Source organism: Pongo pygmaeus, chromosome 1, assembly GCF_028885625.2.
Source record: "Pongo pygmaeus isolate AG05252 chromosome 1, NHGRI_mPonPyg2-v2.0_pri, whole genome shotgun sequence".
Taxonomy (NCBI): domain Eukaryota; kingdom Metazoa; phylum Chordata; class Mammalia; order Primates; family Hominidae; genus Pongo; species Pongo pygmaeus.
The window spans coordinates 95,222,887-95,235,937 of record NC_072373.2 but is presented as its reverse complement, the minus strand read 5'-3'; the positions used below and the strand labels follow the sequence as shown (position 1 = coordinate 95,235,937).

The 13,051-nt window shown below is 49.6% G+C and overlaps 2 protein-coding genes and 1 non-coding gene across 11 annotated transcripts; 2 read left to right on the top strand and 1 right to left on the bottom strand.

The window, feature by feature from the left end:
- The first annotated feature begins 293 nt into the window (after positions 1-293).
- SLC50A1 (solute carrier family 50 member 1) lies at positions 294-3,833 on the top strand. Of its 9 annotated transcripts, none has more exons than XM_054459624.2 (6): positions 648-666; positions 1,286-1,363; positions 1,816-1,939; positions 2,549-2,710; positions 2,959-3,078; positions 3,160-3,833. In XM_054459624.2, exons 2-6 carry the CDS (start codon positions 1,302-1,304, stop codon positions 3,259-3,261), a joined length of 570 nt encoding a protein of 189 aa, XP_054315599.1. In that variant the 5' UTR covers positions 648-666; positions 1,286-1,301; the 3' UTR covers positions 3,262-3,833. The 9 variants fall into 9 exon arrangements, with proteins under 9 accessions (XP_054315630.1, XP_054315639.1, XP_054315599.1 ...); XM_054459599.2 differs by lacking the exon at positions 648-666 and adding an exon at positions 756-977; XM_054459607.2 differs by lacking the exon at positions 648-666 and adding an exon at positions 769-958.
- Positions 3,834-4,874: 1,041 nt separating this feature from the next.
- Positions 4,875-5,556, bottom strand: DPM3 (dolichyl-phosphate mannosyltransferase subunit 3, regulatory). The gene is made up of 2 exons (XM_054459696.1): positions 5,475-5,556; positions 4,875-5,229 (listed from the first exon to the last, which is right to left on the bottom strand). The coding sequence occupies exon 2, from the start codon at positions 5,222-5,224 to the stop codon at positions 4,946-4,948; it is 279 nt and encodes a 92-aa protein (XP_054315671.1). The 5' UTR covers positions 5,225-5,229; positions 5,475-5,556; the 3' UTR covers positions 4,875-4,945.
- Positions 5,557-8,246: 2,690 nt separating this feature from the next.
- On the top strand, positions 8,247-8,308 carry LOC129023558 (U7 small nuclear RNA). The gene has a single exon (XR_008496841.1). It is a non-coding gene; the product is annotated as a U7 small nuclear RNA (small nuclear RNA).
- The last annotated feature ends 4,743 nt before the right edge of the window (positions 8,309-13,051 follow it).

Sequence of the window (13,051 nt, the reverse complement as noted above, 5' to 3'; positions counted from 1 at the left end):
CTCTGAGGGTTGTCCAGGACCGAAGTGCTCCTGACAGCAGTCTCTCGGGTTCTGAGCTGCACTCCACTCTGGAAGTTCCTATCCAACCTCTACCCCACTCCCACCCTCTCACCGCAGGGCTTTGGCATACTACGGTTCAGGTACTCATGCTGTTTGGGTGAGTCAGGGAAGCTGGGAACGCCAGCTGAGGCATGCGGCCCCGCCCCACAGCCACACTAGCAGAGACGTGTGGGAGGCTGGGAGGGAAAGATCCCAGTAACAAGTGGGTTGGACCGGGAGGTCAGTGATAGAGGCGTCAGTGGATTGGCCACGTCACGTAAAGTTGACCCGAGAGGGAGGGCAAAAGAGGAAGGCTTGGTGATTTCCTGGCAATGTGTTATTTTGAGAAAAGGCTTCGGCAGCAAACTCCAGAAAAAAACTTCCCAAACCCTGGGCAACTGAGGTTCTGACGTGGAGCTCTGGATGGAAAGCGTGCTGAAGTCTGGTTAAACTAGCAAGCTTTTGTTTGGAGGTCCACCGCCGAAGGCGCACAGGCCTGTGGGAACACGAGCGTTGAGACTGGGGAGGTCTAGATGATCCAAGGGGTAGGCAGAGTGTGAGGAGCGGCAGGTATCGGGGACACACCCGCGGAGCCCTAGGAAGGGGACTGACCGGGACATGGAGGAGGTCTGGACCAGGGCACTGCGAAGGCGCTCGGAGGAGAGGGGCACGAGTTCCGGTTCGGCGTCGGAGGGAGGGTGGGGCTTCGGCGCAGTTTCCGGAGGGACGGCCCCAGCGCGCGGGGGCGGAGCCGAGTGCGCGGGGCGGGGCTCCAGCGCCGCAGGTCGGGGCTGCAGTAGGTCCCGGCAACCGCAGGCTTGCGGCGGGCGCTGGGCGCGGGATCCGACTGTAGTCGTGATGGAGGCGGGCGGCTTTCTGGACTCGCTCATTTACGGAGCATGCGTGATCTTCACCCTTGGCATGTTCTCCGCCGGCCTGTGAGAGTGCGGCCGGGCTGGGTTGGGGAGGACTAGGCAGTCAGGAAAGGAGAGAGAGGGGGCAGAGACGTGGCCACAGCACCTGGCTCGTCCGGAACCGGGATCAAAGTGGGATCGGGTCGAGGGGACCGGGGTACAAGGGCGAGGCTGGTCACTAGGCCTGAAGGAGAAGGCAGGATAGCTGGCGGGGGGGAGGGCGGGCGGGGTCTGCGGTGGTCCGGAAAGGATGACAGGCATTGGGCATCCCCCTCAAGCACTCTGCTTCTCCCTTCCCACCCCTCACCCCTCCCTTCGGGGCCCCATTACAGCTCGGACCTCAGGCACATGCGAATGACCCGGAGTGTGGACAACGTCCAGTTCCTGCCCTTTCTTACCACGGAAGTCAAGTGAGGGGGCGACGGCTGCGGTAGTGGGAAAGGCTACCAGAGGGAGGTGGGGGCGGGGCAGGAGGAGCAAGAGTGAAAGAGGCTTGGCCGGGCGCGGTGGCTCACGCCTGTAATCCCTGCACTTTGGGAGGCCGAGACGGGCGGATCACGAGATCAGGAGATCCAGACCATCCTGGCTAACACGGTGAAACCCCGTCTCTACTAAAAATACAAAAAATTAGCCGGGCGTGGTGCCGGGCGCCTGTAGTCCCAGCTACTCGGGAGGCTGAGGCAGGAGAATGGCGTGAACCCAGGAGGCGGAGCTTGCAGTGAGCCGAGATCGCGCCACCGCACTCCAGCCTGGGCGACAGAGCGAGACTACGTCTCAAAAAAAAAAAAAAGAGTGAAAGACCCTTTGGGTCCTCCTCTCTCACTGAACCCTTTAAGCCATGTCCATCCCCTCCACCCTGCAGCAACCTGGGCTGGCTGAGTTATGGGGCTTTGAAGGGAGACGGGATCCTCATCGTCGTCAACACAGTGGGTGCTGCGCTTCAGACCCTGTATATCTTGGCATATCTGCATTACTGCCCTCGGAAGGTAGAGGCCCTCCCTTGGACCCACCCATCTGCTGCACGCCCTGCCTTGGTGGCAGGGCAAACACTATTTCCTAGAAGACTGTAACAGCTGGCACTGCCACCCTTTCCAGGAAGGCCTCTCCAGCCTTGCAGGTCCCCTTCCTCTATGAAGCCAGCCTTCTGAGATGAACACATTGCCCCCATTTAGGCAAGGCTGGTAGCTCTGCCTAGCCTGAGATGCCTATGCTGCCTGCCCTGGGCTTCAGCCAACAAGCTAAGGGGAAAGGGCTTTTGTCTCTGATATTTCTTTCAAAGCCAGGGCCTGTGGGTGAGAATGAGATGATTAGCTCTGCTTCCCTGCTCAATCACACAAGCATTTATGAGGCTCCTACTGTGTGTGCCAAGCACACAGAAAAAAACACATCTTTATCTCCCCCAGAAGTCTCCAGTGTTGTGGGTGGATAAGACTTTCCTATCAAGTTGGTGGTGGGAAAGAAGCTATGACAGTGCAGTGCTGGAGGCCTAGACAGTTTGGCTTCCCCATTGGAGCATGGGAGAAGGCAGGATGAATTAACTCTAGCAGGTAAGTCAGAGTGCACATCTGGAAGTAAGGCTACTCTCTCCCCTGCAGCGTGTTGTGCTCCTACAGACTGCAACCCTGCTAGGGGTCCTTCTCCTGGGTTATGGCTACTTTTGGCTCCTGGTACCCAACTCTGAGGTCCGGCTTCAGCAGTTGGGCCTCTTCTGCAGTGTCTTCACCATCAGCATGTACCTCTCACCACTGGCTGACTTGGTGAGTGGGGGTGTCCAAGGAGGTAGGAGAGATAAGTCAGGCTGTCATAGCCAAATACTATGGCTTACAGTCCCGAGGCAGGGGAGATCCAAACCCTGGAAGAAGACAAGGCAGTAGAAGTGGGCGAGTGGGAGGCAGGAAAGGTTGGGTGACAGATCAGGGAGGGTAACCTTTTTCTTGAGGAAATTCTTAGGCAAGTGAAGCTTTACGATGTGCTTGGGCCAACAGTCTTTCATTCTTTCCCACAGGCTAAGGTGATTCAAACTAAATCAACCCAATGTCTCTCCTACCCACTCACCATTGCTACCCTTCTCACCTCTGCCTCCTGGTGCCTCTATGGGTTTCGACTCAGAGATCCCTATATCATGGTAAGCACAACCGGGATGGGGTGACAGGGGTGCAAGATGGAAAACTGGCTCCTCTCCTCATAGCAGTTCTTGTGATTTCAGGTGTCCAACTTTCCAGGAATCGTCACCAGCTTTATCCGCTTCTGGCTTTTCTGGAAGTACCCCCAGGAGCAAGACAGGAACTACTGGCTCCTGCAAACCTGAGGCTGCTCACCTGACCACTGGGCACCTTAGTGCCAACCTGAACCAAAGAGACCTCCTTGTTTCAACTGGGCCTGCTGTCCAGCTTCCCAGGTGCAGTGGGTTGTGGGAACAAGAGATGACTTTGAGGATAAAGGGACCAAAGAAAGAGCTTTACTTAGATGATTGATTGGGGCCTAGGAGATGAAATCACTTTTTATTTTTTAGAGATTTTTTTTTTTAATTTTGGAGGTTGGGGTGCTATCTCTAGAATATGCCTTAAAAGGCGGGGCGCGGTGGCTCACGCCTGTAATCCCAGCACTTTGGGAGGCCAAGGTGGGCGGATCACCTGAGGTCAGGAGTTCAAGACCAACCTGACCAACATGGTGAAACCCCATCTCTACTAAAAATACAAAATTAGCCAGGCATGGTGGCACATGCCTGTAATCCCAGCTACTTGGGAGGCTGAGGCAGGAGAATTGCTTGAACCCAGGAGGTGGAGGTTGCAGTGAGCTGAGATCGTGCCATTGTGATATGAATATGCCTTATATGCCGATATGAATATGCCTTAAAATAAAGTGTTCCCCACCCCTGCCCACGATGGTTCATTCTCTACTCATGATTCTAAACCTGCCTGGTTTGGTGAAGGATAGATCCACAGTTATTCTCAGGTTGGTAGGGTAGGCTCAGAAAAGGTATCTCAAAGAACCAAAAGGTTGGAAAGACCCAGGAAGGCCTTAAAAATAACAAAACTTGGATGTTATGAAGAATGGAAGTTAGGCTTCAAGAAAGTACTTCTGGCCAGGTAAGGTGGCTTATGTCTGTAATCACAGCACTTTGGGAGGCCCAGGCAGGAGGATCACTTGAGCCCAGGAGTTTGAGAACAGCCTGAGCAACACAGCGAGACCCTGTCACTACAAAAAATTAAACATTAGCCTGGTGGCGTGGTGGCATATGCCTGTAGTCCCAGCTACTCTGGAGGCTGAGGTGGGAGAACTGTTTGAGCCTGGGAGGGTGAGGCTGCAGTGAGCCATGATTGCACCACTGCACTCCAGCCTGGGCAACAGAGTGAGACCCTGTCTCAAAAAAAAAAGAAGTAGTACGCCAGGCGCGGTGATTCACGCCTGTAATCCCAGCACTTTGGGAGGCTGAGGCGGGCGGATTACGAGGTCTGATTACGAGGTCAGAGTCGAGGGAAACCCTGACTCTACTAAAAATACAAAAATTAGCCAGGCATGGTGGCAGGCGCCTGCAGTCCCGGCTACTCGGGAGGCTGAGGCAGGAGAATGGCGTGAACCCGGGAGGCGGAGCTTGCAGTGAGCCAGGATCACGCCACTGCACTTCAGCCTGGACGACAGAGCAAGGCTCCGTCTCACAAAAAAAAAAAAAAAAAGAAGAAGAGGAAGAAGAAGTACTTCCTACAGGGTTGAAAGGACCAGGAAAGTGAAATGTCATTTCCATCCTGAGAAATCTTGAGAAGGGGTCTCTGCCTCCTTGGGAGCAAAAATGGGAACACCAGCAAGATGCAAAGATAAAGGCTGAGATGGCCTCAAGAAGGTGGTTCTTTCACATTCACTTCTTGACCGTTAGTACATAGAATCCCCAGTACCCATTTTCCATACTCAAACTAAACGAAGTTAGAAAATAAACTGGCTCTTTAATGGGAAATGGGAGGAAGGGCTGTCCGGACAGGAATGGGGTTAGGCTGTCAGAAGCGCAGCCCCCTGCGGGCTAAGTCGGCTCGGGCCTCCTGTATCTGGCTCTGCAGCTCGCGTGCGGCGTCCTCGCAGTCATGAAAAGTGGCCACACGATAGCCCACAGTGCCCAGGGCATAGCAGCCGGCGGACACCAGCAAGTAGGCGGGCAGTGGCCAGAGGACTTCCTGGCAGGACAAAGGCAGCTCCAGGCCCAAGGCTCCCGTGGTCAGGGCCGCCCAGGTGGAGCCCAGGATCGCTAGTCCCCAAAGCCACTGCGCTAATTTCGTCATGGTCACTGCGAGAAAAGAAAGTAATGCTCCCCTGAGGAGCAGAAAGGAAAAGCGGACCAAACTCAACCGAAGCCCGCCCATGGAGAGCATTTAAACCAGCCCTGGCCAGAGGGGAATCACCGATCCCAGAGGTCCGAACTTGAGTGCCCACAAAAGGTGGAAGGGCCCCTTCCACCTTGCTACCCCCTCTATATTTGAGACCCACTCCCCATCTCTCGCGCTCTCATTTCAGCCTTCAATCTACACTTACCTCTGCCCCACGTCTACCCTTCCCCGCGCGGCCCGGATGTTGGCGTCCGGAAGTCTTCCCTGGCTCACGCTCCGCTTCCGCGCGGCCTTCTGGGAGTTGTAGTTCACATGGCGGCGCCTCGCGTACTCCTGGCCACCGCCTCAATCTAGGCGGGGTCCAGCGGGCTGTTCTCCGCAAACCGGGAGCAGGCCGGGTCTGGAGAGGTCTCGGCGCTGCTTTCCCACCTTGGGCTACGCTCCAGGCTGGCGTGGGGCTTGAGGACATCCTTAAATGTTGCAACAAGATGGGAATGTAATACCATTCCCGTGAAACTCAATTCTCCAGCGCTGAAATCCATTCCTTCAGTCACTAGTTCATTCATTCGAACATTTCTTTCTTTTCTTTCTTTCCGCTCTTGACAGGGTCTCTCTATAGTGCCTAGGCGGGACAGAACTTTTTTTTTTGTTTTTTTTTGTTTTTTTTTTGAGACGAAATCTCGCTCTGTCGCCCATGCTGGAGTACAGTGGCTCGATCTCAGCTCACTGCAACCTCTGTCTCCCGAGCAGCTGGGATTACAGGCGCGCGCCACCACGACGGGCTAATTTTTTTATTTTTAGCAGAGAACGGGGATTTCACTATGTTGGCCAGGCTGGTCTCAAACTCCTGACCTCAAGTGATTGTCCCACCTCAGCCTTCCAAAGTGCTGGGATTACAGGCATGAGCCACCGCGCCCGGCCAGAACATTTCTTGATTACCATGATAGACTTTGGAGATACAGAGATGCCAAGAGACTCGACTCCTCTTCGGGTGGAGGGGGAAAGCAGGAGTCAGTGAAGCGGTTGCATTGACAACTAACCATGAAGACTTGAGATTATTGTTAGAACAGAGGTAGTCATATTTTTACAAGGACAACAACCAATATAACTTGGAGCCAGAGGAAGAAGGGCTCCAGGAGGCTGTGTTTCAAAAAAAAAAAGAAAAGAAAAGAAAGACCAGAAGAATTACCTGAAGTGGTGAAGGCATTGAAAGAAAGAGTATAATTCTTTAGAACAGTTTTGGGGATGAATTTATTATATATAGAGAGAAAGAGAGAGAGAGAACCAAGTAAGAGAAAAGGTTAGGCAATTATCAACTTCAGAGGAAACAAAGAATTATATAAGAAAGGAAAGACAATCGATAAGCCTGTCTTATAAAGACCACATCTGTAGTTTGACAGTTAGGTTTATTAACTTGCTGCAACAGAGAGATCACACACTAGAGGAACTGTGGGGCAACTCATTAAAAAGGAAGAAATATGGTCATTCAGATGATATGGTTTGGCTGTGTCCCCACCCACATTTCAAGTTGATATGTATCTCCCAGAATTCCCACGTGGGAGGGACCTAAGGGGAGGTAACTGAATCATGGGGGCCAGACTTTCCTGTGCTATTTTCATGACAGTGAATAAGTCTCACAAGATCTGATGAGTTTATCAGGGGTTTCTGTTTTTGCTTCTTCCTCATTTTTCTCTTGCCACTGCCATGTAAGAAGTGCCTTTGTCTCCCGCCATGATTCTGAGGCCTCCCCAGCCATGTGGAACTGTAAGTCCAATTAAACCTCCTTTTGTTTGCAGTTTCGGGTATGTCTTTATCAGTAATGTGAAAATGAACTAATACAACAGGATATGGGAAAGGCTTGACTTTATATTTTAAAATTTATTTACTTATCTATTTAGAGTTGAAGTCTCACTATGTTGCCCAGGCTAAGCTCAAATTCCTGGGCTCAAGTGATCCTCCTGCCTCAGCCTCCCAAGTAGCTGATACTATAGGCTAGCTAAAATTTAAATGAAGCAGTGTTTTGATAGGTTTGAGGTAAGCATAACTTTAAGTGAAGGGATCAAGAAGAAGTCCAAGCTGAGGGAAGACTTGGAAATTACAAAGTCAAGATAAATGTAGAATATAGTGTCCAAAACCCACTATCTAGGCTGGGCACAGGGGCTCATGCCTGTAATCCCAACACTTTGGAAGGCCAAAGTAATCCACGTGGCTCAGAACTTCTGGCAAGAGTAGGATGTTCCATTCGCACTGACTGATTTCAAATAGCAAAGTTTGTGACTATGATTTTAGAAAATGAAGTTTCTCAGCCTTATGTCCTTGATGTTAATTAACAAAAGCAGTTTTTACAGATTCACAGTCTTAGCACAAACACAAATGGCTCAGCTGTGAAGAAAATTTTCACAGCCGTAACAATGTAAACACTAAGTATTGATTTAACTAAAAATTGGAGCTGGGGACAGTGGAGCTGTGATCCCAGAACTTTGGGAGGCCTAGGTGGGAGGGTTGCTTGAAGAAATGTACAGGTTAAGTACCAGAAGAAGTAGCCTAGAAACTGGAGCGTGGTTGTATATGTAGGTTGTATATGTAAGAGTTAAAGAAGAGGAGCAGGGGATGGTTATTTTTCATTAAAAGCCTTGTAGAGTTACAGCTCTTTTTTTTCTATTCTTTTTCTTTTTTTGAGACAAGGTCTTGCTCTGTTGCCCAGGGTGGAGAGCAGCGGTGCAAACCTGGCTTACTGCAGCCTCGACCTCCTGGACTGAAGCTATCCTCCCACCTCAGACTCCAGAGTAGCAGGGACTACAGAAGCGGGCCACCACCACCAGGCCCATCTAGTGTGTATATATATGTGTGTGTGTGTGTGTGTATGTAGACGAGGTCTCCCTATGTTGGCCAGGCTGGTCTCAAAATCCTGGGCTCAAGCAATTCACCTCAGCCCCCACAAAGTGCTGCTATTGCAGTCATAAGCCACCGCGCCCACCGAAGTTACAGCTTTCAGAATTTGTTTAGCAGGTTTCCCAGTTTTCACTTGAAAATGCCCCGCCACCCCGAAAAATATTTGTTGAACTAGTTGGCTTTTAAAACTACACAAATTCCTTTGTTAAAGTAAAAATTAAAACAAATAAAAACTTTTTTTTTTTTTGAGACAGAGTCTCGTTCTGTGGCCCAGGCTGGAGTACAGTGGCATGATCTCGGCTCACTGCAACCTCTGCCTCCCATGTTCAAGCGATTAGCCTGCCTCAACGTCCCGAGTAGCTGGAACTACAGGCACGCACCACCACACCCAGCAAATCTTTGTATTTTTATTAAAGACAGGGTTCCACCATGTTGGTCAGGCTGGTCTCGAACTCCTGAGCTTGTGATCCTCCCGCCTCGGACTCCCAAAGTGCTGGGATTACAGGCGTGAGCCACCGCGCTCAGCCCAAACTTTTTTTTTTTTTTTGAGTCGGAGTTTTGCTCTTGTCGCCCAGGTTGGAGTGAAATGACACGGTCTTGGCTCACTGCAACCTCCACCTCCCAGGTTCAAGCAATTCTCCTGCCTCAGCCTCCCGAGTAGCTGGGATTACAGGCACCTGCCACCATGCCTGGCTAATTTTTGTATTTTTAGTAGAGATGGGGGTTTTTTTTTGTATTTTTTTGGGGGGTTTTTTTTGGGTATCTTTTTTTGTATTTTTATATAATAAAGATATTTTTGTATCTTTTTTTTTTGTATTTTTAGTGGAGACGGGGTTTCACCGTGTTGGCCAGGCTGGTCTCAAACTCCAGATCTCAGGTAATTCGCCCCCTTGGCCTCCCAAAGTGCTGGGATTAGAGGCGTGAGCCACCGCCCCTAGCCAAAAACATTTTTTAGGCTGGGCACAGTGGCTCACGCCTGTAATCCCAGCACTTTGGGAGGCGGAGGCGGGTGGATCACGAGGTCAGGAGATTGAGACCATCCTGGCTAACATGGTGAAACCCCGTCTCCACTAAAAATACAAAAAAAAAGATTAGCTGGGCGTGGTGGCGGGTGCCTGTAGTCCCAGCTACTCGGGAGGCTGAGGCAGGAGAATGGTGTTAACCCGGGAGGCGGAGGTTGCAGTGAGCCGAGACTGTGCCACTGCACTCCAGCCTGGGTGACAGAGCGAGACTCTGTCTCAAAAAAAAAAAAACCAAAAAAAAACAAACAAACATTTTTTAAAACCTGCTATACGACCTTCAAAGCCCTAGCCACATTTCCATTTCCACACCAAATCTTTCTGGTTTCTCAATCAAGGACTCACTGGCCACAATGACTTTCAAATATTGGCATACTACAGGGGCTGGACACCAGCATTGCAGATGCAGATCCAGAAAGTCCATTTTATTCACACACAGTAGACTTGGCCCTGAAACTCCCCAGAACATTTTAGGGGCTTATACCACCACATATAAAGATAGATAATAAATTATAAAGTATTTTTGTTTTTTGGGTTTTTTTTTTTTTTTTTTTTTTTGAGACAGAGCCTTGCTCTGTCGCCCAGGCTGGAGTGCAGTGGTACAATCTCAGCTCGCTGCAACCTCTGCCTCCCGGGTTCAAGCGATTCTCCTGCCTCAGCTTCCCGAGTAGCTGGGATTATAGGTGCCTGCTGCCATGCCCCGCTAATTTTTGTATTTTAAGTAGAGACGGGGTTTCACCACGCTGGCCACCTGAGGTGAATCCTGACCTCAGGTGATTCACCCACCTCGGCCTCCCAAGGTGCTGGGATTACAGGCGTGAGCCACCGCACCCAGCCGAATGAAGTAGGTACTTTTCTATTCCTATGTATGAATGAGGAAACAACGACACAGAGAGGGCAAAAGGTAAGTAACTAGCTCAAGGTTGTGCAGATAGTAAACAGCAAAGCTGTTCCATTGGACCCAAAACTATATTCTTAGCACTTTCATTCTACTGTATTGCTGCTACAGGAATGGGCAGGTAGGGTTCATCACAACAGCTGACATTCACTATGTGTCAGCTCTATGTCACTATGATTCCTATGTGTCAGGCACTGTGATGAGTGCTTTATGTGCATTATCTCAATCTTCACAGCAACCATGCGAAATAAGTACTACTGGCCGGGCGCGGTGTCTCACACCTGTAATCCCAGCACTTTGGGAGGCCGAGGTGTATGGATCACTTGAGGTCAGGAGTTGGAGACCAGCCTGGCTGACATGGTAAAACCAGGTCTCCACTGAAAATACAAAATTAGCCAGACATGGTGGCAGATGCCTATAATCCCAGCTACTCGGGAGGCTGAGGCAGGAGAATTGCTTGAACCTGGGAGGTGGAGGTTGCAGTGAGCCGAGATCATGCCACTGGACTCCATCCTGGGCAACAGAGTGAGACTCCATCTCAAAAAAAAAAAAAAAAAAAAAGAAAAGAAAAGAAAAAGAAAAAAGAAATAGGTACTACTATCTCCGTTTCACAAATGAGGACACTGAGGCACAACCCAGCCGATCTTCCTCCAGAGCCTGCATACTTTACCACTGCAGTCTAGTGCCTCCTTCCCTAGATTGATGGAACATAATAAAAAGAGAAAATAGATCAGGCATATATACCAATGTAGCATATGATAGAGGCACCATCTTGAGTGAGTGAGGAAAGATGGATTGTTTGAAAAGCATTTGCAACTAGCTTACCATTTGAAAAAAAAATAAGGTAGATTTGAACCTCACATATTATACCAAAACAAAGACCCAGAGCAATAAAACAATTTTTTCTTTTTCTTTTTTTTTTTTTTTTGAGACGGAGTCTCACTCTGTCACCAGGCTGGAGTGCAGTGGCGTGATCTCAGCTCACTGCAACCTCCGACTCCCTGGTTCAAGCGATTCTCCTGCCTCAGCCTCCTGAGTAGCTGAGATTACAGGCACACGCCACCATGCCCAGCTAATTTTTGTATTTTTAGTAGAGACGGGGTTTCACCATGTTGGCCAGGATGGTCTCGATCTCCTGAGCTTGTGATGGCCCACCTTGGCCTCCCAAAGTGCTAGGATTACAGGTGTGAGCCACTGTGCCCAGCCCAAAACAATTTTAATGTAAAAAGTGAAACTCTAAATATGCTGCAGGCAAATGTGGTGCATGTTTCTCTAATGCTCAGCTCAAGTATCATGTCTCCCAGGCAGCCTTCCTGCACCTTGATTCTGTCCTGCAGGGTTGGCCCCTATCTCCCTCCTCCTGCTCTCACTGACTTTCTTTTATAGATGGCAATAACCATGTTGAGCTGTAGGGGTTTTGTTTCTCTGCCTGTCCTGCCCCTAGGACCTTTGTATTCCCAAGATCAAGCACAGTGTGGGAAATGTAGCCGGGTTTCTATAAATGTATGATGTGAGCGAGAGAGAGAAGGACAGTTTGGCATTAGATGGTCTCCAGAAAAACTGAGCTAGCTTTCCTGGTCCCCGGAAATACAACTACTCCAGAGACTCCAGTCTGCCAGACAGAGGGTGTTTGGCCTTGGATAGCACTGGACAAGAGACAGAATATTCTTACAGTCCAACTCCTTTCTCTTCAATCTTTCTGCAGATCATTACCCTTCCACTACCACCTCAGGATGAAGTACATGTGATTACAATAGGATATAAGAGGCAGAGCAGCTTGGGAGTTAAAAATTGGGGCTTTTGGGGAACATGTCATCAGGACCTCCTGAGGCTGTGTCATGGTTAAAAAAATAATAATAATTTTTTTTAATTGGGGCTTTTGCTGGGCATGGTGGCTCATACCTGTAATCCCAGCATTTTGGGAGGACAAGGCAGGAGAATCGTGTGAGGCCAGGAGTTTGAGACCAGACTGGGCAACATAGTGAGACCTTGTCTCTATAAAAAAAATATATTAAAAATGGACAGGCACAGTGGCTTACACCTATAATCCCAGCACTCTGGGGGGCTGAGGCGGGCAGATCACCAGGTCAGGAGTTCGAGACCAGCTTGGCCAACATGGTGAAACCCCATCTCTGCTAAAAATGCAAAATTTAGCTGGGTGTGGTGGTGCTCGCCTGTAATCCCAGCTACTGAGGAGGCTGAGGCAGGAGAATTGCTTGAACCCAGGAGGCAGAGGTTGCAGTGAGCCAAGATCATGCTACTGCACTCTAACCTGGGCAACAGAGCAAGACTCTGTCTCAGGAAAAAATTTAAAAATATATATATTTTATTTAATTATGTATACATAATTAAATATATACATATTTAAATATGTATACATACATATACATATATATATTATATATATAAATTTTAGCTGGCATGGTAGAGCACGCCTATAGTTCTAGCTACTCCAGTGCCTGAGGCAGGAGGATTGCTTTAGCCCAGTCAAGCAATTTGGAAGACAACTTCCAAATCTAAGAGCCTCTGTACTGAAGATAAAAGGATATGCAAAGTTAAACAGAACACAGAGAAGGAAGGGACTATCTGGAGGGAAGGCTTCATAGAGGCCCAGAAGCCTGAGTTGATACTGGAAAGATGAGTAAGAGTTGTTTAGGTGAGGGGAGGGGGCATGTAAGGCCAAGGGAACAGCTTGAATGAGAGGCCTGAAAGTTCATGGTGGGCAATCTTTTGTGGCTGTGTCTGAGACAAAGAATGTTTCATGGGGGCAGTGGCAGGGATGAGGTTGGAAAAGCTGGCCAGGGTCAAATGATTAAAGACACCTTAAGAGTATTTGTGGGCTGGGCGAGGTGGCTCATGCCTGTAACCCCAGCACTTTGGGAAGCCAAGGCGGGCAGATCACTTGAGTTCAGGAGTTTGAGACCAGCCTGGCCAACATGGTGAAACCCCGTCTCTACTAAAAATACAAAAATT